This window comes from Antechinus flavipes, chromosome 4 (genome assembly GCF_016432865.1).
Source record: "Antechinus flavipes isolate AdamAnt ecotype Samford, QLD, Australia chromosome 4, AdamAnt_v2, whole genome shotgun sequence".
Lineage (NCBI taxonomy): Eukaryota > Metazoa > Chordata > Mammalia > Dasyuromorphia > Dasyuridae > Antechinus > Antechinus flavipes.
This window is the reverse complement of record NC_067401.1, coordinates 467,530,144-467,556,952: the sequence shown is the minus strand read 5'-3', so window position 1 is coordinate 467,556,952 and position 26,809 is coordinate 467,530,144. Positions and strand designations below refer to the sequence as shown.

At 37.9% G+C, this 26,809-nt stretch overlaps 1 protein-coding gene across 1 annotated transcript in view; it reads left to right on the top strand.

Moving 5' to 3' along the window:
* The first annotated feature begins 1,782 nt into the window (after positions 1-1,782).
* The window catches only part of FGGY (FGGY carbohydrate kinase domain containing), a 518,439-nt gene continuing 493,412 nt past the window's right edge, over positions 1,783-26,809 (top strand). Inside the window, 2 exon segments of the mRNA XM_051999569.1 lie at positions 1,783-1,900; positions 21,910-22,124. Of these exon segments, the coding sequence (XP_051855529.1) occupies positions 21,924-22,124 (201 nt within the window). The 5' untranslated portion in view covers positions 1,783-1,900; positions 21,910-21,923.

The following is a 26,809-nucleotide window of genomic DNA, read 5'->3' as shown; positions in this document are numbered from 1 at the left end:
CAAATAAAACATTCTATCACATTCACATAATCTTAACTTGTGCGGCCATTCTCCCCCTGATGGCCATTTCCTCATTTTCTAATTCTTTGCCACGATAGACATCAAAAAATTTCCAGAAATATTCTTGTACCTAAGAGTCCTTTGCCTTTTTCTTTGATCCTTTTGGAGTATAACATAATAGTGATATCATGGGTTAAGAAGTGCCACATTTCCTTTCATCTGTATTTGGGTCATTCTTCCTTTCATGGGCATGATTATATATTGTTTCCCGGCCTCTGCTTGCTTCAGTTTTCATTTTTTCTTAAATGCCTGTGCTTCCCTATATTCATGATATCTGGCATTTCTTACAGAAGCCTTACAATCATATGTCACAACTTATTTAGCCGTCCCCCAATCAATAAGCATCTACTTAATTTATAATTTTCATTCCCACAAAACTGTTGCTATAAATATTTCTGTTTTTTTTTTTTTTTTTTTTTTTTTTGATAAATGACTTCCTTAGGAATATATATCCAAACAGTGGAATCTGTATCCAAAGGTTTGGCCATTTAGTTCCCTTTATTTACATAATTTCAAATTACTTTCCAGAATGCCTGAACTGATTCAGACAACCACCAAAAACCAGATTCGTGTGCTGGCTTTTCCACAGCTCCTCTGACCTTGAATATTTCCGACTTTGTTTATCTTTACCGATTTACTGTATACGAAATGAAACTTGAGAGTTGTTTTGATGTCCATATCTCTTATTATTAGTAATTTGGAACAGAAGTGGCAAACAGATCACAGCCCGGACTTGTGACCTTCAATACTCTTGAATAAGGCCTAAATAAGATTAAAATGTAATTTTAAATTATTTACCAAAATAACTAAAAGTACAGTAGAACCTAGATAACACCAATGTGCAATTTTCTAACTCAAAATGCAGATCCTTAGTGGCCTCCATTTATATTTGAGTTAGATGTGTAGCATTCTTTCTTATGGGTGGTATAGTTGGTAATGCTTTTGAGAATTTCTTCTTCGTTTCTGTGGAGCATTTGGAGAATGACTTACGTGTGTGCTTTTTGTGCAGGGATATCAAACTTCTGAAAAATCTGATATAAACTTTGTCCCCATTCATTCCTTCCCAGATGCCTCAAAATATTTATTTTAAATAAATATATAAATATATTTATATATTATTATATATTTTTATTTTATTTTATTTTATATTTATATTATATAAATGTTTAATGTAGAAACTAATAAAATGATAATATAAATATTTTTACATTGATTAATATAATTAAATAAAATAATAAATAAATAATCTATATAAATAATACAAATAAAATATATAAATATATATTTAACAAATATTAATACTATTGTGTTATAATATAAAAATATGAATAATGTATTAATGTGACTATTACTAATATGTTAACATTATATTGGCTCTAATATTGGCTTTGCAAAATAGTTGGTTTCATTCTCCCTTCGATTTTAGAAGAGGCGGCCCGACTTTGCCCATTGCTCCTTCCAGGGAAGGCCCCCTTGTCATTGAGCCCCCGGGGCCCCGCAGAAGTGTCCGGTCTGGCTTCGGGGGAGCCCGGAGCAGGGGAGGAGGCTGACGGGCCTGCTCCACAGGGCTCAGCCTAAAGAAAAAGCAATGAAGGCAGGGGCTGTCAGGGCCAGAATGAATTAATGGGGAAGAGGGAAGGGAGGAGGAGGAGGAAGAGGAGGAGAGGCGAGAAAGGAGGAGGGGAAGTGGCCATCCAATCAGGGAGCAGGCTCCGATGGCCAATCTGGAAGTGCTTTCCTGGGCTGGCTGAGGGGGCGGGGCAGCTGCCGCAGCTCCAGCTGAGGGGAAAGCTCCAAGTCAGGCAAACTTGGTGGGGCGCTGCCTGTGTAGGCTGTGCAAGTAAGTGAGTGACACCCAAGGGAGTGGGGGCGGGCGATCGGCCGGGGGGAGACAGGATCGGGCCTTTTGGGAGCCTCCCGCAGCCCTGGCTCACCCTCCTGTGAGTGGGCAGGGTCCCCTCGGAACACGCGCACACAAATGCACACGTGCACACTCACTCTCACACCAGCCTGAGGGCCCCTGGGTGCTGGCTTCTGCAGGGGCTGGAGAAACACGGCTCTGAAGCCTGCAGAGATTGGAAGGTCCCTCACTGCCCTTTGCACCCCTCCACCTTTCCTCGTTTTCAGGCCTTCCTGTGCAGTGCTCAGCCCCACACTCTCTCCTCGCCTTTCTCCCTTCTTTTCTTATTCAACTTCTTCCCTCCTCCTTTGGCCTCAGATTCCCCTTCAATCTTCCTTTGTTTCTCCCCCTCTCCTCTTTGTAACTATATTCATTCTCCTCCTTCCTGCTTCCTTCTTTCCCCAGTTCACTGATGAAGTGAGTAGAGAATGAGACTTCAAACAGAAAAAAATAGATTCAATTCCTTCAGACACTTGATCTGTTTGTGCCTCAATTTCTTAATCTGTAAAATAAATTGAGAAAAAGTAAGGTCAGAGGGCTAATGACTAGCTCAATATCTCTCTTTCCCCTCCTCCTCCTCCTCCTCCTCCTCCTCCTCCTCCTCCTCCTCCTCCTCCTCCTCCTCCTCCTCCTCCTCCTCCTCCTCCTCCTCCTCCTCCTCCTCCTCTTCCTCCTCCTTCTCCTCCTCCTTCTCCTCCTCCTCCTCTTCCTCCTGCTCTACCTCCTCCTCTTCCTCCTCCTTCTCCTCCTTTTCCACTTCTTTCTCCTCCTTCACCTCCTCCTCCTCATTCTCCTTCTCCTATTCTCTATCTCTATCTTTCTTTCCATTTTCCTCTCTCCCTGTTTTTCCCTTCTTTCTGTCATCTCCCCTTCCCTTCTTCCACCTGTCTCTTTATTCCTCCTTCTCTCCCTCCCCACCCCCCTTCAGGTACTCTGTCCCAGATTCATTGTTTTCTTCATTGTGCTTTTTCTAATTTAATTTCCTCTTTTGGAGATAGTTGGACTGGAATCAGATGAGCTCTTCCAGCTCATATTCCTGATTCCTTTTTTCCAGACTCCTACTTCTTTATTCTTTCCTCCTATCTCATTCCCCACTCTCTCAGTGCATCCTGGGTCACTGGACTTCTCATTACCCTCACCCCTTTTACTCCCAACTTCTGGCCATATATCCACTCCAGTATATACACAATTCCCCTCCCCTGCATCCACAGTTAGGGCATTAGGGAAGCTGCTGGCAAGCCAACTTATACTGTCATTTTTAGTACCTTATTCTGGACCCTGAGCTCAGAAAATTGTACTTAGCAAGTGCTTAGTAAATGGTCATTGAATCCAACTGAATGTTTCTTCAAGGAGAAACCTGTCTCCTTAGAGCCTGGGGTTTATACAATGAGCTCTGGACAGTGAATGCTCAGTCCTACCTTCTATTCCCAGTTCTTAGTAACTGTGAGACCCTAAGAAAGGCATTTCCCCTCTCCGGATTCACCATCCTTTTCTCTAAAATGAAAGGTCTGGACTTGAGATGGCCTCTGAAGTCCCTCTCAGTTCTAATCTAGAAGCCTTCATATAGAATCACCATGTATAGCACTATCTAGTCCCAATCAAGTGTCAGCTTAAATGTCATCTCCTATATGAAGCCTTTCCTTATCCCTCCAATTGTTGGAACACTCTTCTCCTCTCTTTTCATACTTTATATTTATTCAGTTAACATTTTGCACTTTTTTTAAATATATAAATTCAGATACCTTGAGCTGAAAAGAGCCTGTTCAACTCCCTCATTTTTCAGAGTCAGAAGTATTATATCCAAGGTTTCCTGGGGACCTTGGGTCAGTCCACCAATCAAGCAGACATAGATAATTATGAGTTGAAAAAAAAATCTTCCTTATCTCTAACTTGGGGGCTCTTTCTATTTCATATGATTCTGCCTCCTTGACTATATACCCAGTAGAATGGAAGATTCTTGAGGGCAAGAACTACTTGGTTTTTCTCTTTTTTATTCCCCAGGACCTAACACAATTTCTTTAAAAAAAAATGCTTTTTGAATGAATTCATGGATTTAGGAGGTACCCAAGAGCAATAATAATAATTCACCTTTCTATAGCTTTTCAAGCTGGTAGATAGTGCTTAAATGTCACTTTCTACATGAAGCCTTTCCCTATCCCTCTAATTGTTGGAGTTCTCTTCCCCTTCTTTTTAAAATTTTGTATTTATTTAGTAAACATTTTATATATTTTTAATACATAAATTCAAATACCTTGAGCTGGAAAGAGCCTGCTCATTTAATTCAACTCCCTCATTTCAGAGGGAGAAGTATTGTATCTTCATTTTTCTGGGGACTGTTAATCAAACAAGTATAGATAAGAGTTGGAATCAAGTCCTCCTTATCTATGATTCTGCCTCCATAAGTGTATACTCAATAGAACGGAAGATTCTTGAGAGCAGGAACTAAATTTTTTATTTCCCAACACTTATCACAGTTTCTTTAAAAAATTACTTTTTGAATGAATGTGTGGATTTGAGAGGTCCCCAAGAGCAATAATAATATTTCACCTTTCTATAGCTCTTCAAGGTATTTAATTTTATGTGATTGAAAGTGTCAATTGATTGATAGTCACTTCCTATATGAAGTCTTTCCTTATCCATCCAATTGTTGGCGCCCTCTTTTACACTCTTTTGAAATTTCATATTTATTTGGCAAATATTTTGCATTTTTTAATACATAAATTCAGGTAAGTTGGACTGAAAAGAGCCTGCTCATCTAGTTCAACTCCCTCATTTTCCAGAGGGAGAAGTAGAGTGTCCAAGGTCCCCTGGAGACTTTGGGTCAATCAGATAAACGAACAGGTATAGATAAGAATTATCCTTATCTCAGACTTGGGTCCTTTCTATTTTTTTTTTTTTCTTTCTTTACTTATGTGTTTATTTTTGGTCCTTTCTATTTTCTATGATTCTGCCTCCTTAACTGTGGACTTAATAGAATGGGAGATTCTTGAGGGCAGCAACTACTCGGTTTTTCCTCTTTTTTGTTCCCCAGCAACTAACACACTTTCTTAAAAACTAGTTTTTGAAGGAATACATGGATTTGGGATGCCTCCAAGAGCACTAATAATAACTTACCTTTCTATAGCTCTTTTAAGATATTTTGTTTTCTTTATAACAATCTTCTGTGGTAGTGTTAGTATTAATATTATCGTATTTCCATATAATGGCATTGACTTTTTGAGAAATTAAATGAGTTACCCAATAAATATAAGAGGAATCAGGAAAACCTGAGTTCAAATCTAGCTTAAGATAGTTCCTACTTGTTCAATCATAGGCTAAAACACTTAGGTCCCCTTTCTCAGTTTCTTCATCTGTAACATGGGGATAATAATAGCATCTATCTTCCATTGTTGTTGTGAGGATCAAATGAGTTAATAGTTTTTAAATCACTTAGCAATGCATGGCACATCATAAGTATTATATGTTAGCTATATTATTATTGTTATTATTATCATCATACCTTGTAAGTTTATGAGATGGGATTCTAACCTGAGTCAGCTCTTTCTCCACTTTTCTCTTACTGTTAGAGTCCCCTTCCTACTCTGCTTATAGATGTTGCAATATTAAAAAAAAATCTGAATTTATAGCTACCAAAAATGGTCTTTTTTCCCCAATGTAGACTCCTCATTTATTTTTACATACATTGATCAAGAAATAAATGTGGATGAACTTTTAGACCTAAGAATCAGAGTAGTGTCATTATGGCTATATTGTTGCAGTGAAAAGAAAGGGTGAGTCAAGAAAGAAAATGATGAAGTTGCTTAGGGAAAGGATACCTTGGATGGTCTGGGCTGCAAGATTAGGTAATGGAAGTGGTCACTGGGATGACTGTAGTTGTGGTTTTGAGATTGTGGCAGTGAGCCATTTATTACTCTACTATTAGGGATGTTAAGAGATAGCTATGAAGGAAAACAATACAAGTGTAAAATCTCAGAGATGGAAGGTGAAGCATGGTAATAGGGAGCCATTTAAGTTTATAGATCAGACTTATACTTTAGGAAAATCACTTTGCTACTTGGATGAAAGATGGAAGGGGTGGGGAGAAACTTGAGGTGGGAAGAGTAATTTGCAAATTATTCAATAGCTCCGGGAAACTTGGTGAAGGCATGGATTGGAATGAAGATATATTCAAAACTTGTAGTGAAAGAAAGAACAAGATTTGGCAATTGATTGGTTTTGTAGAATGAAAATGAGGAGTTGATGATGGTGAAAACATTGTAAACTTAGGTAGTTTTGCCAGAAATAGGGAAGTCTAAAGGAGAAGAGGGTTTTGGGGGGAAGTAAGGAGTTTTTCAACTTTTAAGTTTGATTTATCATAGTGTAGGGGAGGAGAGCTTTGTGGATAGGTGAATGGGGGAGATATCCATCATTATTTTATTGGACAACAACACACACACACACACACACACACACAAAATCATATTACATACACTATTGTTTCTTATTAAAGAACACGTTTCCATTGTACTCTTTTTACTGCAGTCTATTGTTATTCCTCAATTGATGGCACACATCTCCTTTCTATCCTTTTTTGTTACCACAAAAATGCTGCTCTGATTTTTTTTTTTTTTTTTTTGCTCTTTTCTTTTTTTCTCTATATGAAACTTTTCTTTGTCTCTTAGATTTTCTTATGGCCTGTGACCAGTAGCAGGATAGTTGGATCAAAGGATTCAAAAAAAGATTTACAGTAGACACGTGCATAGGTAATTGTTAAATCCATACCTAGTAATTATAGGAAGTTAAGAATGTTGAGAGGGAACTTCTCTGACCTTGTGAAGTTAACCTTATGGAAAATGACCATGTCTTCACAGAAATTGGGTGTTGGTGCCTCTGTCAGTGAGAAAATGATAAATGAGATGAGCTTCAATTATGGCTCTTTTTATGTCCTAAATCGACAGATGCCCTCTAATAATCTGTACCAGCTTTTTTTTGTTGCCTAAAGCAATGTTCTGGTTCTCAAAATTACCCCCTCAAAGTTCCTCTAAGTGGGGAAAGCAAATATAGTGAAATAGATGAATCATTCTAAAAGAAAGAGTAAAAAAAAAAAAAAAAGATTCTGGAAAATCTGTGAAAACATTGATAAAGTTTCATATATGGAATGTTTCACGCTCCATTCCCAGGTCAGTTTTATTTTTTATTTTTAAAAATGTTTTTATTTATTTAAAAGTTTCAATACAAAATAAAAAAGAAGATAGGAAAAAAAAAACCAGAAAAAAATATCATATGTTCAAAATATACAACAATTAATTTCCAATTTAAGAAAACGTATTTAATAACAGAACCCATTGTATTCAGAGTTCAATTTTATAAAAAAAAAAAAGACAGTGTCTTATATTACTTCTTTAGGATCAAGTTTGGGCATTATAATTTAAAAACATTCGATTTCAATTGTTGATATAAATGGAAAGAACATTGTCATAGTCAATATATATGTAATTTTTCTGACTCTGTTTACTTCTCTCTGAATCCATTCATATAATTCTTCATTTGCTTCTCTATGTCCATCGCATTCATTCCTTATGTCAGTATAATGATTCCATTATATTCATTCAACATAATTTTTCTGGGTATCTTTGAGTTGATGAGTATCAGTTTTATTTTATTTTATTTTATATTTTTGCTGAGGCAATCAGGGTTAAGTGTCTTACCCAGGGTTACACAGCTAAGAAGTGTTATGTGTCTGAGACCAGATTTGAACTCAGGTCCTCCCTATTTCAGGGCTCTATCCATTGCCCCACCTAGCTGCCCTGAGTATCAGTTTTATTAATAGTTCTTTGCTTTCATTACAAAAATTATTACTAGAAAATTTGGTATATGTGTGAACTTCCTTTTCATTATCAAACCTTTATCAAAACTCTAGGATATCTGAACCAAAGGATATGGCCATTTTTAGTCAATCTCGTAGCATAATTCTGAATTCCTTCCCAGAATGGTTGGACCAAATCAGAAATCCACTAAAGATGCATGAGTGTGTCAGCTTTCCCATAATCCCTGTAACACTTAACTAGCCTCGTGTTTACTAATTTGCTAAATTGTTCAGTAAAACTTTTGACTCATACATTTCTTAATATTTGTGATTTTGAAGATTCTTTGTGATTGTTAATAGGTTATAATTCTTTGAGAATTGTTTATATTCTTTTATGGCCGATTAGAGAATGGAAAATAAGGGAGAGAAACGAGGCAGGGAGGTCATGTTGAACATGAGATAGATGAAGTCCATCTGTTATTTTGACAGATTGCTTTTGGATGTCCTATAATTCAGAATACATGTGGTTCCATGGCATTGGGTACTCTCTTATTTGACACATCTCATACTTCCTGATCTAGGATCCAAAGGTGAAAAGTCTCTCTTTGCTTAGATAGGATGGTCCTCTGATGTTTGACACAGGATTGGTTCTCCATTAGTTAGGGACTCAACTTTTCCTTCTAAGTAACGAAACTTATCAGAATTGGTGTTTCTTTGGCATTGGATCAGCTGCCTGCCCGGACGAGACACAAGATTAGGGCACTAATAAAGGTTCGGGTTGCCCTTTGCAAATTCTAATGGCTCATATTAATGCTGTAATTTCTGCTCTTATTTTTCTTTAATGAGTTCTATCTGTATTTGTGTTCAGCTTTGTTTCAGGAAAGGAAGACTTTCCTGCAGTGTATTCTGTCCTTAAGGCCTCATTACCTTTAGCCCCAAGATTATGATTCAAGACTGAACAAGTGGGGTCAACACTGGAATCGGGGCCAGAGACCCAGACTGGCCCCTGGGTAGGAATTGTTTCAGAAGAAAGTGTTTCATAATCTTCCATGAAAAATTGATCTTGTTGTCCTACCTAAAACTGGTCTGAGCTTGCCAGAGGTAATTATGGCTAGTGAGTTTGTTTGTGTGTTGTTTCCATTGGAGTGGCTTTCTGGTAAGAACTAAGAGCTATGGATTTCATCCAGGATCCTAATTGCATGTAATATTGTTCCTTTAGGGAAGATGTTCTTAAACTGGCTCCCTTTGGAAGCCTGATGAAGCTGATGGACCCCTAGATTTTTCAATCAGCAAAAACTCATCCTCTATCTTTGCCCTTCTACCCTTCTCATTTGTAATGAAAAGGAAAACAAAATCCCAGTTGTGAACATGTATAGGTAAGCAAAATAAATTTCTGCATTGGCTGTATCAAAAACTATGTTTCATTCTGTCTGTGTTCTAAGTTCTTCACTTATGTCAGCATAGAAGTACAATGTTATGCCATTAGTACTCTGGAATTGTGGTTAGGTATTACGCTAATCAGTTTCTAATTTCTATTTATCATATTATATCATTGTATAAATTGTTCTCCTGGTTCTACTTACATCCCTCGACGTTAGTCCGTACAACTCTTCCTGGGTTTCTGTGATACAAACCCATAAGCATTGTTACAGCACAATAGAATACTATTGTATTTGCATTTGTATAATTTGTTCAACCATTCTCCAATTTATGAATATTCCCTTAGTTTCCCATTTTTGCCACCCCTCAAAAAGAGCAGTACATAGTTATGTATCTTCTTAGAATTTGTTTTGCTTAGAAATAATTCCTCTCTCAAACTATCTTCCATCTGATTTTTCCTTCTTTCTTCTCCCCCTTCCCTTCTATTTTTCTGTTGAGTAAAATGAATTTCTATACTCAAGTGTGTTTATTTTTCCCTTTACTCACCAGTTCAGAGAGGTTCAAGTGTTAGCTGCTCCCCTTATTCTCTCCTTGTTTATATAGATGAATAATTTCCCCATCTTTCTTTTCCTTTAGTCCCTTAGAAGTGCTATTCATTTAGAAATGTTTAAATTTCAAAGTTTTTCTGTAGCTCTGGTCTTCTAATTAGAAATGTCTGGAAACTCTTTATTTTACTGAAAATCTGTTGTTTTTTTTTTTTTTCCTGTGGGAGTTTTTTCTAGTTAAGTTATTCTTAGATATCATGCAATAATCTTTAACTTTATTTAATATTACTTTCCAAGATTTTGACTTCAATTTACTTGTGGCTGCTAAATTCTGTGTAATCTCAATTGTGATTTTTCAGTACTTGAATTCTTTCTTTTGGGCTGCTTGTAGTATTTTTAAATTTGATTTGGAGGCTCTGGATTTTGTTCCTGGGCCTCTATTTAAGTATATTTTTGCAAGAGGTGACTGATGGATTCCTTCTATTTGTGTTTTGCCTTCTAGATCCAAGATATCTGGGAATTTTTCTTTTAAGATTTCTTGGAATGTGATGTTTAGGTTCTTATTTTAAGTAATGGTATTCAGGCAGCTCAATGATTCTTGATTTTTTCTCTTTGATCTGTTTTGTAGTCGACTTGTTTTTTTCTATGAAATATCTTACTTTTTTCTTACAATCTTTTGATTTTGTTCTAATATTTCTTTTTATTTTTATTGCTTCATGGCATCATCAGTTTTCATTTGGTCCATTCTAATTTTCAGGGAGTTTATTTCTGGGACAAAGTGTTGTACTTCTTATATCAAACCTAATTCTCATTTCAATTTTTTTTGTTTGATATCTTTCATTTCTTTTCCATTGCTTTCCTCTAGAATTCCCATCTCATTTATTAAAAAAAACAAGAACAAAAACAAGTGTTTAACTCTTGTTCCATCTCTTCCTAGAATTCTAGTTTAGTTTGTGTCCCAGATGGGTTTTCTTTGAGACTTTGCTTGAAGTCGACCTCTTCTCCTGCATTTGTGTTTTGCGAGTCCTTAAAATAGTCATCGCTTGTTAGAGTGCGATCCATTTCCCCCTGTTTATCTACTTATTCTTCCAACACCTTTCCTCACTTCAGATCTGATGTAAGAGCATGTTTCTGAACCCCTTTGGAAGGAAGGTCTTATCTGTTTTTTTTTTTTTTTTTTTCCTTTGCTTTTTCCATGGAATGTCAGGTGGTGTGTCATTCTAAAACCATAGGTACAGGTCAGACTGATGACTTGCAAGCTTCAGTGCTCCCAAAATGATCTGATCAAGACAAAATTGGATTGCTGTTCTTATATCAAAGTTTCTCCTCCTTCTCCTCCTCTTCCTCCTCTTCCTTCTCCTTTTCCTCATCTTCTTCTTCCTCCTTCTCTTCCTCTTCTCTTTTTCTTTCCAGTGTCATGCAAATAGTAGATACTTAATAAATGCTTGTTACTTTGACCTTATCTATCCTCAGCACTAGAAGGTATCTTCAAAGACATTATCCACACTCTCAAGAAACTTTTAGTGTAGTTAAGAAAACATGATGTATACACATGAAAAAAATTGAGTAAAAACTTGGCAATACTGTATAAGTTCCAGCTTAGAGGTAAAGGCAGTAACTGGTATTCAAGTTCTAGGAAGAAAGGGATCATCGTGAGCTGGGTTCCTTAGGCATTGGCTAGTACATTGCTAAAGTTAGGAAAGTGGGAAGATTAAAATAAGAATATTCAAAGAAGAGGGCATTGATGTAGAGATTATCTATTGGCTCTTCATTTATCTCTGGCACTTACATAGTAGGTACTTAATATATGGATTGATGGATGGAGGAGACTAACCTTTAAGACCTGTTCTGTAGTGACATTATAGGACACTTAGGATCCAATGGGTTTGGTAACCTTAGTGTCCAGATAGGATCTTGATAAATATACATTATATTATATTTGAATTATGAATATAATATAAATTATATTAAAGATCCAAATTATAGCAATCTATCCATCATCAAGTCTTTGGGCTTTGATCTTGACATTTGTCAATAGGTCACAAAGAAACACCAGTGGCAAATATTTCTATATAGCTTAAAGATTTACAAAGTATTGTATACGTGATCTTATTTGGTACTCACAACTCGGTGAGGTAGATGCTGTTATTATCCTCATTTAACAGATAAGGAAACTGAGTCAGAGAGGCAAAGGGATTTTCCTAGGTTACCCAGCAGGTGAGAATTTGCAGCCAAATGCAATCCTGAGTCCTCCTAATTCCCAGTCTAGAGGGTCTGCACAAGGGATTTTTAATATCATCTATCCCAGATTCATCATATTACAGATGAGGTAGCTGAGGCTAAGATGTGAGAGGACAGCCTCGCACAGCTTAACATGGCTTATAGAACCATAAGAATCACATCTGTCTCTCTCTGTGTATGTATATATATGTGTGCATGTAGGTATATGTATGCATGTATATCAATATTTATATAGATATGTACTTATGCATATATGTGCACACAACACACACACACACATATATACATAAATATGGGTATAGATATAGGTAGATAAATTGATAGTAGATAGATAGATATAGATATAAATAACCTCAGGGGCAATTTAATCCAATCTCATCCTTTAACTGAAGAGAAAATGAGACCCACAAGGATAATTTGCCTCATCTTCTACTAAGAGAGCTGGGAATTGAACGCAGATCTTCCAATCAGGGCCAATGAGACAATGGCATAACTTGAATGTATTCAGATTTCCTGATTCTCTTTCTATTATTTGTTGTTATCCTCTTATCATTGTCATTATCATTGTCTGTTGGCTAAAGGGTGCCACAGAGCACTGAGCCTAGAATCAAAAAAGAATTTCATTCAAATCCAGCTTCACACACTTCCTAGCTGTGTGATCCTGGGCAAGTCACTTAACCTTTGTCTGCCTCAATTTCTTCATCTGTAAAATAGTGATAACAATAGCACTTACTCCCCAAGGTGATTGTGAAGATAAAATCAGGTATTTATAAAAGCATTTAGCAAATATTAAAGTGCCCTATAAATGCAAGTTCTTATTGTTGTAAAGAATAAAAGAAAAAAAAAGTTTGATTTTGAGCTTTTCTTCCTCTTTCAAATTAAATCACAAAAAACACTAGAGCATAATGGGTAAAGAGCTGGGCTTGGAGTCAGATTGGGTTCAAGTCCTGGCTCTTGACACATATTGGCGGTGTGACCCTGGACAAGCCATTTAACCTCTCAGGGTCCCAGAGAACTCTCCCAAGATTTAAAGTCACAGGGCAGGTACAAAGCTTCATGGGTTGGAAGAGTTTTCTTTCTGGGATTTTGCAAAGTTCTCTCTGTATGTCACCATCCCCTATAATGAAAAGATCCCAGGCCACCTGTACCCAGCCAGCAGCAACAAAGGTTAACTGAGTGACATAGGTCCCATAAGTGCCAGTCTCTTTTGTTGCCTTTATTTGGGGCGTGGGGGGAAATATCCTGCTTTAAAAAGCGGAGAGAATCCCAGGACAGTTTTCTTTGAAACATTCAGGTCAAAGAAATGTATTTGCCTTTTAAGGATGAATCCAGTTCAGAAATCAAAACCAGATCCACTTTAAAGTGTTTATTCTCTGGCTTCTTGGTAGGAGCAATAACTGGAAGGCAGATGACTTGGGCTCTATTCTCAAATGTTCCCAGCTGACTCCCTATGGACCAATACTTCCCTTTCTGTGGAAGTCAGAGATTATAATGTGATGGCTTGACTTGGTTCAAAGAACGATGGCCTGAGAGTTAGGTGACCTGTGTTCTATTCTCAGCTGTTCCAATTAGGGGGAAAAAGTGCCATTTATAGCTCATTTATTCATTCTGGACCTCCACTGTTCAATATGTGCAAGAATGAGTTCTGAAGACCATCTGGTTCTAAAAATTCCATATCTCAATGACCTATTTGTGGTGGTATTAATGAGTTTCAATCTTACCTTTGTCCTTTATAAGCTTTGTGGCAGTGGTCAAGTCACTTTCCCTTTCCTAGCCCCCAGTTTCCTCATATGTAAAATCAAGTCTTAGATTAAAAGATTTCAAATGATTCTTCCAGCTCTAGATATACTATCACCTGAATGTTATAATGACCTCAAACTTATCAAATCAGATCTCTGATGAGGTTCCTATAAGTTTGAAGACCATGGATTATTTCTTCCTTCTTTTACCCTGGCCATGATAATGCACCTTTGATTGTCCGTGTCCAAACAAAGGATTTATTAGTGCAAAAAGCTGCTTTCCCAATACAGATTTGAAAGTAATATGGAATAGAAGATAATTGTCTGGAGCCAGTGAAAATCCTGTGATTTTTCTCAAGGTCACATAGTCATCTTTTAAAGGAGGAACTTGATCCCAGCCATATTTACTCCAAGGTCAGTTTTCCACTCAGGAATATTGCTTCTCCTTTGATCTGTACTCAATAGTTTAGGAGTGTATTTGATGTGTTGACAGAAAAAGCTATGTAATCAATAGAATTTTTAAATAGTATTTTATTTTTCCAAAAAAATGCAAAGATAGTTTTCAACATTCATTTTTGTAAAATATTGTTCCCAAATTTTCTCTCTTTCCCTCCTCCCCCTCTCCAAAATAGCAAGTCATCCAATATAAAATTTGTGCAATTCTTCTAAGTATATTTCCAGATTCATCATTCTGAGCAAGGAAGATGAGATCAAAAGGAGAAAAAACAAAAGAAAAAACAAACAAACAAACAAACATTTCCAACAATAAAAAGGTGAAAATCCTTTCAGTTTCCATAGTTCTCTCTCTGGATATGGATGTCACTTTTCATCAGAAGTCTATTGGAACTGCCTAATCAAGGGAGTTATTAAAGATGGTTGTAGACAGGATCCTTAGTGGCTTTCTGGTCTAACCCACTCAGAAAAGGAACCCCCTGTGATTTCACTGAGAGTGAAAACTCTCAGGGGAGGAAAGTCCCTCTGCTGATAGAGATTAGCATCTTCTCTGCAATTTACAGTCCTAGAAAATAATATGCTGTGCAAGCAATAATTTAAAAGTCAGAAGTCCTGTGTTATAATTCTGGCTCTGCTTCTGATTGTGTATGGAATATTTCATTCCTATTCCATATTTCTGTTGTTCAGAATTTATCTTCTGTCTAATAACTCTTCCAGCAAATCAAAACAAGTGCTATGACCACCCCTTCATGCTCCCCAATACCCTCTTCTGTTGGCTGAGCTTAACTAGTTCCTTTAAAGATCCATCTTTCTTTGTATGATTTCCAGATCTTCTCTATGTTCTTATCTTCTTGACGTGGGCATTTGGGTTGACCGCAGTTTGATGCCCCTAAATGGACACAATATTCTCGTGGCCTAATCCCCTTGTGTTACACCTGAAGAGAACAAGGTAGGATTCAGGAACATAGAGTGACTTGCCTAGGTTTACTCCGTACTAGTCAGTGACAAAAGTGGTTCTAGATCAGGTCTTTGGGCATCCCCAGCATAGCTCTCTTATGAGGCAGTTTCATTATATTTGACACAGTCAACTGTTCTTTAATCTCCCATCCCCCCTATCTCCTATATGGTGTTATGGAAGATGGACATTGTGAAAAGTATTGGAGAATCACTGTAGTGTGACAGAGAAAATGATGAGTTATCTATCCATCTATCCATCCATCCATCTATCCTCCATCCATCCATCCATCCATCCATTTGTCCGTCCATGAGATAAGATCTGTTTTAGGACTCTGACAGCTTGAAGAACTCATCCTCCACTTTATCAGGAGGAGTCACCATGTACCAAAATATATGTGAAGAGAAACTCAAAGTAGTTACAAGGCTATATAGGGAGAGGGACATCAGTAGCTGAGCATAGGGGGAGTTGAGAGTGGAGCTTTGGGAAAGGTTCAGGCAGAAGCTGGAGCTTGGGCTATCTCTCCCCCCCCTCTCCTCAGGCTTTTAGCATCCTTTTCTCCTTAGTCTTCTTCCAGTCTTCACTCTATGCTTATAACAACAATAATAAAAACTGGCAATATTAAGTATCTACTAAGTGCAAGGTACCTACTATTATCTCATTTTATGTTTACAACAAACCTGTGAGCTAGGTGCTGCTATTATTTTCATTCAAAAAATGATAATTTCAAATGGAAAATGATTGGCCAAGGTCACATAGCTAGAAAGTGTCTGAGATTGTAATTGAACTTAGGTTTTCCTGACTCAGGGCCCACTGCTCCACCTCAATGAGGTCATCTAATCTCATGCATACAGGAAAAATGAATCCCTGTCCTTGCCTTCAGTGAACATGACGATCTAGCCTCTGTTTGAACCTCTTCAGTGGGGAGTCAGAGCAGCCCATCCAAAAGCAGTCTATTTATGCCACTGTTTTTAAACTTTATTTATTTTATTAAAGCATTTTATTTTTAAAACATATACATGGATAATTTTTCAACATTGGCCCTTGCAAAATCTTGTATTGCAATTTTCCTCCCCTTCCTCCTACACCCTCCTCTAGATGGCAAGTAATTCAATATGTGTCAAATATGGTAAAAAGAGAGGTTAAATCCATATAGGCATATATATATATATATATACACACATACATACACACACAATGCTCTTGCTGCACAAGAAAAATCAAATCAAAAATCAAAAATCAAATCTGCAAAAAATGAGAAAGAAAATAGAATGCAAGCAAACAACAACTAAAAGTGTGAAAATGCTATGTTGTGCTCCACACTCAATTCCCACAATCCTTTCTTTGGGTGAAGATAGCTCTCTTCCTTACAAGACCATTGGAACTAGCCTGAATCACCTCATTGTTGAGAAGAGCCACATCCATCAGAATTGCTCATCATATTCTCTTGGTTCTGCTCATTTTACTCAGCATCAGTTCATATCTCTCCGGGCCTTTCTGAAATCATCCTGCTGGTCGTTTCTTACAGAACAATAATATCCCATAATATTCATATGCCACAACTTATTCAACCATTCTCCCGACTGATGGGCAGCCATTCAGTTTCCAGTTTCTTGCCAGTACACTCTTGAACAGTTCTGTGTTGGGCAGTTTTTCTCCTGGCACCAGGCCTCTTCTTCCACCTTCTGTCTCACTTGTTTAGATCTTGGCTATTCATTCTAATATTGAGCAGACTTTCTCCATGTGTACTTTGAATGCGTAGTCCATGGAGTTCCAAAGGTTAAAGTTTAGAGGGCTACGTGCTGGTTATTGTCAGTATCTGTGCTTTCTACACTCAAAGCTACCAGAACTATCCCAGAGTGAGTCAGCCAACTAGTGACCCCTGGATTTAAAGGCTTTCTCTATCTTAGACATTTGAAAAGACCAGCATTTAAGAATCAGGAAGGAAGGGAAGGTAAGCTGATTCAGGTTGGATAACTGTGGCCTTAGTGAGCCAATCTGCTATTATTCAATCATTCTTTTTTTTTTTTTTCTTTTAAATCCCAAACTCCCAGCAACCCATTTTCAGAATGGGGTTTGATCCTTTCCTTGAATAGTTATAAAGTCTTTATCTCCATCATCTCCCTCCCTCCCTCCCTCCTTCTTTCCTTCCTTCCTTCCTTCCTTCCTTCCTTCCTCCTTCCTTCCTTCCTTCCTCCTTCCTTCCTTCCTTCCTTCCTTCCTTCCTTCCTTCCTTCCTTCCTTCCTTCCTTCCTTCCTTCCTTCCTTCCTTCCTTCGCTTCCTTCCTCTCTTCTTTCTTTTCTTCCTTCCTTCCTTTCTCTCTCCCTTCCTTTCTTTCTTCCTTTCTATATGTAGTCTGTTTTTTGAAGAACCAGATGAGAAGTCCATGTTTCCTAGAGATGTATGTCTCATAATAATTGTGCAGACTATTATCTAGTGGAACATATAAATATTGATTATATACAGCAGCTCTTTGATCCTCAACAAGTTTCAAAAAGTAGCTCTGTTCCTTCTGGGGGCACAAAGAGAGACGTGTTTGGTTTGGATGCTTTTAAAGAGTCATGCCAAGAAGGCTGGCAATCCACGGGGGTGAGGTGGGGGTGGGGATTTCAGGTAAGATGGAGTTGGGTTTCTCTCTCTCCTTCTTATCCCCTCTATCGTTTTGTCCTTGCTTCTTCCAAGTCTCTGAGACCTTCAAGTCTCAGCTAAATCTCCTTGATCCCTGTGCCTTCTTTCTTCGATTTGTCTCCAGTTTGTTCTGGATAGTTCTTGTTTATTTGTAGTTATTTGCCCTCCCTGATTAGGACAAAGAATTGAGGACAAGGGCTGTTTTGACCTTTTTGTATTCCCAGGGTCTAGTACAAAGCCTAGCATGTAATAAATGATTGCTGACTGCCCTCCTGTGCAATGCCTCCATCCCATCCCACGGTTCTCTCCTCTCCTCCATGATTCGATGCTCTCTTTAGTTTCTGCAGAAGTTTCACAATTGCTTAAAAATTGGAGGAACTGAAGGACCCAGTCTCTCAGAGCCAGTGCAGAACAAGCTGGAGGGATAGAGTTATCAGGAAGGATGTGGCTTTCACTTCCCGGGTGGAAGTTGGTAAGAGACGAGAGAGTGTGATGTCTCCCATTTAGGAGCTTCTTTCTTTCTTTCTTTCTTTCTTTCTTTCTTTCTTTCTTTCTTTCTTTCTTTCTTTCTTTCTTTCTTTCTTTCTTTCTTTCTTTCTTTTTTAAAACTGTCTGTGAGTTCTGCAGGCTTGCACATTGACTGGAAAACCTTTTGGGTCAGGCTTTGCTGTCCCTGAGAACAGTCCTTCAAGCCTATTGGAGCCAGATGGCATGTCAGGGGATTCATAAGTGAACCGTGGGACTACAAAGCTTCCCAGCACCTGGCAGTGTTTTTGCAAGAAGTGAGGCTCATGTTTCAGGGAGCCTTGCCCCTTGAACAACCTCCAGGGCCAGCATGCTTTTGCTTATGGGTTTTAGGTGTGGAGAAATCGAGATCAGGGCTGTTTTATTTCTCCTTGTTTTTCTTAGGAATTACTTTTATTATATGATATCTCTGAAAGATTTGGCTAAATGCACTACCCAGAAAAATGGAAGCCGAGTTAGAAATGATGTGTCAGTGATATGTATTTCCTTATGGTTCCACTCATCATCCTTGTGACTTCCAAGGCCCAACCAAACGCTTCATGGCTAGCACTCCCAGAGATGTCTCGTCTCTCCCTTTCAGAATAAAAGACAAGGACTGCCCGGGGATTGGGTATTTATCCCTGCTCTTAACATACTTTGGCACTTTAATTAACTTTTTTATTTAATTTATTCATGTAATTATTAATTTATACAATTAAATTCATTTTATATATTATATATATGGAGCTGGGTTTTGAAGGAAGCTAAGAGAAAGATGAGAGGAGGAAGTGTTACCCTGAAGAATCAAAAAGGGACTGCAGTCCCTCTATTCATTCTCAGAGTACGGGCTGACTTTATATATATATAACATACGTAAGAAATTAATTACATTATCTAATTAAATAAATTAATTGAAATAATTAAAATAATGAACTTATTTGATTAACTTTAACATTTTAAAAAAATATTTTGTGATAACTTTAGAAATAAGAGATATCAGAGGTTTAGAAACTTAATCTATTAGAAGGGGGAAATGTCTGCTAAGAATGGTGAAAACAAACATCTCAGTATGTATTTGAGATTTACCAAGGGTTTATCACATCCATGCTGTACCATATGCTCACTAGGCTCACATTGGCTGTGGGCCATCTGAATATGGCGGGTGGCCCTAGCAAGGAGGCCCTGTCTCAAATCCATAACACGGATAAAACCCCTAGGAGATGGAAAGTGAGAACTGGACATAGTTTGGCTGGGGAGAGAGAAACAAGAAGAAACTGAAATCAGGATTGTCGTTTCAGAAAAGAACAAAACTTTGAAGGGAGCTAATTGTCATTGCTGAAGGGATGACTGAGGCAGCAGACCATCCCATAGTATGGGAGAGATAGGGATCTCCTCCTCAACTTCACATCAGCTTAGTTAAGGGCAAAGCCAAAATGTGTGCCTGTGTGCCACACATGTGTGTGGGTATGTCTAAAAGGGACAGAAAGGAACCATAAACCAGTTGTAGAGAGTCTCATCCATTTGCACTTAATTCAGTTCAATAGACATTTGGTAAATCCCTATCATGTGCAGAGCAGTATGCTAGGATAGCAAAACAAACAAAAAAGTGGGTGAGACCATGTGCATGGCAGTGCAGCAGTAAAAAATATACACAAAGGGATTTCAAGATGGAGAAAGTGGCAGTCATTAGAGCATCGGGAAAAGCTGGCAGAGCCCCTGGAGCTGGGCCTTGAAGGAAGCTAAGAGAAAGATGAGAGGAGGAAGTGTTGCCCCGAAGAATCAAAAAAAAAAATCCCTACTCATCTTCAGAGTCTGGGCTGACTTAAGGGAGCAAACATTTAGATCTGAACTTTCCTTTGGTTGCGCCATTCACCTCTCGTGCCTGCCCTACTCCTCTCTCAAAGGCCTTCCTTTGCTGAGAGTCAAAATTAAAAATGAGAAAAAAAGGGGAGATTGTTGGGAGGGAATTGTTGGGAGCTTGTCTTTGCTCAGTCTCACAAGCAGCTGTCATAGATCCCCTGGCTAGAATATCCAGTCATCTCTTAGCATCCCCTTGTGGAAATTTAAATAGGAAATCTAAATTCTCCTTTTTGATGTGTCTTGCAACATTGTTCAAGTCATAAGCAGTAGTCCAGCACAATGGCTGCACCAGGGCTCTAATGTGAATTGGAGAATTTTCTAACTGCCTTGGGGCTTTGTATTGTGAATGGCTTAGGATGAAGATTGGTAGAAGTTTCTACCAGCTATAGAAATGCTGAGAGACAGAGATATTGACAGAGAAAGAGAGAGAGAGAGAGAGAGAGAGAGAGAGAGAGAGAGAGAGAGAGAGAGAGAGAGAGAGAGAGAGAGATTGGCTTTGTACTTTTAATGGTGGTTTAGAATGAAGTTTGGAAGAAGCTTCTACCAGCTGTAAAGATGCTGAGACACAGAAAGATTGACACACAGAGAGAATGACAAAGATACAGAGAGAACAAAGACAAAGAGAGACATAGACAAAGACAGAGAAAGAGACAGTCAGAGACAAAAACAGAAAGAAAGAGAAACAGACAGAAATGAAGAAACAGAAAGAGAAAGACAGACAGACAAGAGAAGTAGGCCAGCTCTATGATACCATGGAAGTCTCAAATGTACTATAGCTAAGTACTCATGAAAACTCTGTAAGGGAGAAAACTCTAGCTGTCAGATCTCTAGTCCTTCCTTCCTCCTCTTTTTTTGGGTCCTTTCCCAGTTAGCTGGCACTTGAGATTTTATTTGTAATCTGACCCAGCTTTCCAAAGGCTTCCTGACATGCCCTCGATGGAGAGAACATTCAGGTACCTTTAATAGTGAGCCACAACAGCCCAGAAGGCTTCTGCAGATGATGTAGCAAGTTTGTGAGCAGCAGTTTTCAATCAAGAGTATCAGTGATAAGAATATGAAATAGTGAAAGATGGTGACCTTCCTTAGTGAGATGCTATTCTCATCAGCAGGGTGTAGTCTTTAAATTATTATTTTTCAAGTGAAGATGAATTTTTCCTGGTTTATTAGCCATACTCTCTTATTGAAGCCCCCTTGGGGTTAAATAAGACAGATTCATTGGTTTTTCCATCCACAATGGACAGTGTACATGGACAATATATTGGACACAGAGTTGGAGGAATGAGCTGGGATACTTTGGGGAAATTGTAAAATGCTTTAATGACCTCAAACTTCTTCTGAAAAAAGCAATTTAACATGCTTTTCTTAAGGGCCTACTACATACAAAGCCTTAGTTGAACAGGCAACAAACACAGCAGCGGTGACTAGAAAGAGAAAACCACAACAACATAAAACAACAACCAAGATTTATATAGTAGTTTAAGATTTGTATTTGCCTTTTATGTATTATCTTAATCGATCCACACCATCACTCTGTGGAACTGATGTTATTACTATCCCCATTTTACAGATGTCACTTAGTAAAGTGACTTGCTCGGAGTCATAGAGGCAGGACTCAATCTAAGTCTTTCAAGTAACAGCTAACATGTATGTAGCACTTATTATATGCTAGCCAGTGTACTGAGCACTTTACAGTTATCCTATTTAATCCTCACAGTACTATTGCAAGGTAGGGACTATTATCCCATTTTACAGATGAAGAAACTGAGAAAAATAAAGATTAAGTCACCCTGTAGTATGAATTGGGGATACATTCTCAACTCTACTCTCGTTACTATATATCTCTCGCCCTTACTTACAGCAGGTGCCCTCAGCATGACCAGTGGAAAGCAGGAGCAGATGAATTACTACGTGGGCATTGATGTGGGAACGGGCAGTGCCCGAGCAGCTTTGGTCAGCCAGCAGGGGACCCTTGCTGCTTACGCAGAGCACCCCATCCAAAGGTGGGAACCTCAAGCAGACCACCACGAGCAGTCCTCTGATGATATCTGGGCTGCATGCTGCATCGTCACAAAGGTAGGGCTAAGGCCGGAGGTCTTTGTTGGAAAGGATGAAGAGGCTGTTCTTTTTTCAGGTGTAGGATGATAAGGGGGCTTTTGGGATGCAGTGGAATGAGTAGACTCAGAGGACCTTAGCTTAAGTGTTTGATTTACTATGTGAACTTGGGTAAGTGCTCACAGACATGACCCAAGGTATATGTTTCATGCTCCTATCTGTTAATTGATGATGACACCAGATTAAGGTGGACTCCTATGCTTTGGATAGGGAAGACTCATAAGATCATAGATTTACAATTGGAAGGGATCTTTGAGATTTCATTTTGCAGATGGGGAAACTTAAGCTTGGAGACAATAAATTACTTGCCCAGTGTCATGCAGTTAATAAGCAACAGTATAAGATTTGAACTCCAGTCAAACAATACCATAATAGGAGCTGTCCGTGGTACTGTGTTGCCTTTCTTTTTTTCCTTAGGTTTTGTGACAATTCTTTGTTCTATTTTGCTAACCTGCAAAGGCTAAAGATAAAGAGCGTCCTTTGTCCTCTATTTTTCTTTAAGGATTCTATTTTTTTTAAGTGCTGGTTTTTCCTCTGCTCTCTGTTCTTGAATTTGGCCCTTTAAATATTCATAAGATGCTTAGTAATTTGCAGATGGACAATTCGCCGTTCTGTCATTATTGATCAGTCTTCTCAAACATTAATGAGCCCTGTGCAGCAGGGAGTGCCCAGAGAAGAATCGAAGAGGTCGAGGAGCTGGGGAGAGAAGATGAAGTGCAATCATCAAGAGATCTCAGCCTCTCTTCTGCCTGTTTAATTTTCCATTCTTTTTGGTGTGAATCGGCTCCTCTTTGCCCTAGGGTCTCTCCTGTTCTTCTAGCACATAACCTTTTCTGCCATTAAGGAAATTGTCAAGGAGAAAATGTAATTCCCTGATGAAAAGCTGCTTTAAAATAGTCTACTCTAAGTATAGCTTGGTTTTAATGGCTAATTTTTATTATCTCCAAGTGACAGCCAACTTATTACTTGTTTGCTTTCTAAGAGTTCTACCAGTCATCATTGACCATTCATCAAAAGAGACACTGGGGAGCAAATAGAATACACCCAATTTAGTCTTGATAAAAGGGAGGTTAGGCTTTCATCTCCACTGGTCTGGCTTTCCCTTCTTTCTACTTTACTGGGACAGTCTACTTCTTATTTCCCTGAATTTTCTCCATTTATTGATAGAACCTTAAAATCTTAGAGTTATAAAAGACTGATCAGAGTGTACTATTCAAGCCCTATTCAAATCATGGATTCTCCTAACCATATTTCTGACCAGTTGTCTTCTAATCTATGTCAGAGGACCCAAGTGGAGAGAAGAAAGGGGACATAGACAGGTGTGCTGTAAAGAAAAAAAAAAGAATGTGAATGATGACACTTGAAAAATAGCTAGGGCTGATAAAGGAGGGAGTGAACTGCTCTTGGTGAAGGTCTTAAAAAAAAAGACTGAATAGCCAATTATTCCAAATGCTAGAGAAGGAATTCTGGTTGAGGTGTAGCTTAGAGCCCTCTGCAGTTCTTTGGGTCTATATATATGATAAACAAGAGATCTGTTCAAATATATATTTTTTCTTTTCTTTTCTTTTTTTAAATTATAGCTTTTTATTTACAAGATATATGTATAGGTAATTTTTCAGCATTGACAGTTGCAAATCATTTTGTTCCAACTTGTTCAAATATATTTCATCATAAAAAGAGATACTTTTAGAAATATACAGAGCCACATTCTTTGTCATTGCAAAAAAAAAAAAAAAAAAAACCTACAAAAACCTAGAGCAGCCAGGTGGCCCAGTGGATAGAGCATTAGGAGTCAAGCAGACTCCTACAAATCCAACTTTACATACTTATTAGCTGGGTGACCTTGGTCAACTTGCAACTTTATTTGTCTCAGTTTCCTCATTGTAAAATGAGCTGGAGAAGGAAATGTCAAACCATTCCAGAATCTTTCCCAATAAAATCCCCAAAGGGTCATGAAGGGTCAGATGTGGCTGCAAAAAATTAACTGAAAAAACTTTAATGTCCAATAATGAATGAATGTCTTAATGAATGAGAAATGATACAATAGAAAAGTAATGTGCTTTTAAATAGAATAAATTGAAATAAAAAGAACAAACAAACCTAGAGAAGCTTCTTTGGAGAATCTTCCAAAACGATCCTACCCCATAATAAGTGCTTAGCAAATGTTTATTGAATGACTGAGTGAAGACCCATGTACCAGATGACCCAATATTCCTCCAAATAGGCCCCAGCCTTTTGTTTTTAAAGCTTAAAAAGATTATTAATCAATAAATAAGCATTTTTAAGATGCCTACTATAAGTCAGATTCTGGGAAAGATGATGGGACTACAAATAAAAAGAATAAAACCATCCATGCTAGCAAGAAGCTCTATTTGATCAGAGAACATTCTAAACCATTTATACCGAGTAACTCATCAATCACATTATCAGGTGTATGTGCACAGAAAATCTAAGACAAGAACGAAAGAACAACACACACACATATATACTTACATATATGTGCACACACATTTACATGCATATATACACACATTAAGTGTGTATGTGTGTATTTGTGTGCCTATGTTTGTGTATATGTACATACATGTATATCAAACTATTTATCAGAATACTTTTTGTTGTATTAGCAAATTATAGGGTAAAATGTGCCCATTGAAGCATCACAGAGGCCAGTAACTAGTACATTAGAGTCAAATTTGGACCTTGATACTCATTGGCGGTGTAACCTAGGGCAAGTTATTTAACCTCTGTTTTTGCCTCAGTTTCCTCAGTTATAAAATGGGGGTGCATATAGCACTTTAGTACCGTGGATAGCTCCAGATTTGGTAGTGTTCAACTGGAGTTCAGGTCCTATACTTATCACCTGTATGACACTGGGCAGAAACTTATCCCTCTAAGCCTCAGTTTGCCCATCAGCAAAATGAAGTCTCTAAGATCTCTTCCAGTTCAACATTTACATCTGTAAAACCCTCATCAGAATGCCTGGCACGTTTTGTTGTTGTTGCTGGAGTTCAGTAATTTTAGTCAAATCACCCTTTTGGAGTTTGTTTGGCAAAGACACTGGAGTGTTTTGCCATTTCCTTTTCCAACTCAGGAAACTGAGGCAAACAGGATTAAGGACTTGCCTGGCAACAATACTGTATGAAGATGTATTCTGATGGAAGGGGATTTCTTTGACAGAGACCTAACTCAGTTTCAATTGATCAATGATGGACAGAAGCAGCTACACCCAAAGAAAGAACACTGGGAAATGAATGTAAACTATTTGCATTTTTGTTTTTCTTCCCAGGTTATTTATACCTTCTGAATTCAATTCTCCCTGTGCAACAAGAGAACTGTTCAGCTCTGCATACATATATTGTATCTAGGATATACTGCAACATATTTAATATATATGGGACTGCTTGCCATCTAGGGGAGAGGGTGGAGGGAGGGAGGGGAAAAATTGGAACAGAAGTGAGTGGAAGGGATAATGTTGTAAAAAAATTACCCTGGCATGGATTCTGTCAATAAAAAGTTATTTAAAAAAAAGTGACTTGCTTGGAGACATAAAGATTTGAAGTCGGGAAGATGAATCTCTCTCCCTTCAGGTTTGGCGCTTTATCCACTGTGCCACCTAGTTGTTTTATGCCTAGCACATTGTAGATATTTAATAAATGCTTGTTTCCTTCATTTTATTTGATTTTTTCCAGAATGGTTCAACAAAATGTTGCTTGCTCATAGTTATAAACAGAGAAAGGAATGGAAAAAGATACAAAGACAAGTGACTAATAAGTTTTTGCAGATATATTGGGTGGCAATATTCATTTTTTTTTTAACAAGGAGTTATTAACTGACTACTATGTGCTAGGGATATAAAGACCAAAGTGACAAAAAATAAATCAGTCAGTCAACAAGTATGTACTGAGTCCCAAGGCATTGTGTTATTGTGAGAAAACATTATGTAAACATCAGATATTAAATCTTGTCTTTTCTATCCCAATAGCATCTTGGGAAACTTATTCTTTCTTTCCACTATCTCCCAGCTATTTCCCTGCTTCAGGTTCCCATTCATTCTTTCCTTAACTGGTGTCTATGTCTCAGACTCTCCCCTCTAAAATCCACTTCCATTAAGAAATCAGAGTGATGTTCCTAAAGTAAAAATCAGTTCCTTTCTTCATAAACTACACAGGTGAAAATAATTAATGAAGTTTGCAAACCCAGAGAGAACCAATTTGGGCCCAAACAAGAAGTTCCCTTCATTAGCTCCTTTGCAGTTCTACTGGTTGTAGTCATGGATGGGGAAAATTGCAAATTTCCTATGTTTTTTCATGATATCAATTTTTTTGGTGTCTTTTTTTCTTAAAACAAATAAACAAACAACCTTTTCCATAAAGTTTAGCTCTCTGGACATCATTCCTTATAGTCATGAAATCCCCCAAAAGGAGAAATCTAGATAATATGGAAACAAAATTTATCCATAAAAATCAGTGAAAACCATCTCTAGTAGTTCCCTCTGTCCTCTAGGACTAAATATCTTTTTCTCTGTTATATAAAGCCTTTCACAACCTGATCCCAGTCTACCTTCCAGGCTTGCTATGTATTCTTGTCATCTCCCACCCAATGGTCCAAGTAAACTGACCTTCTAGTTTCTTATACATATCCCT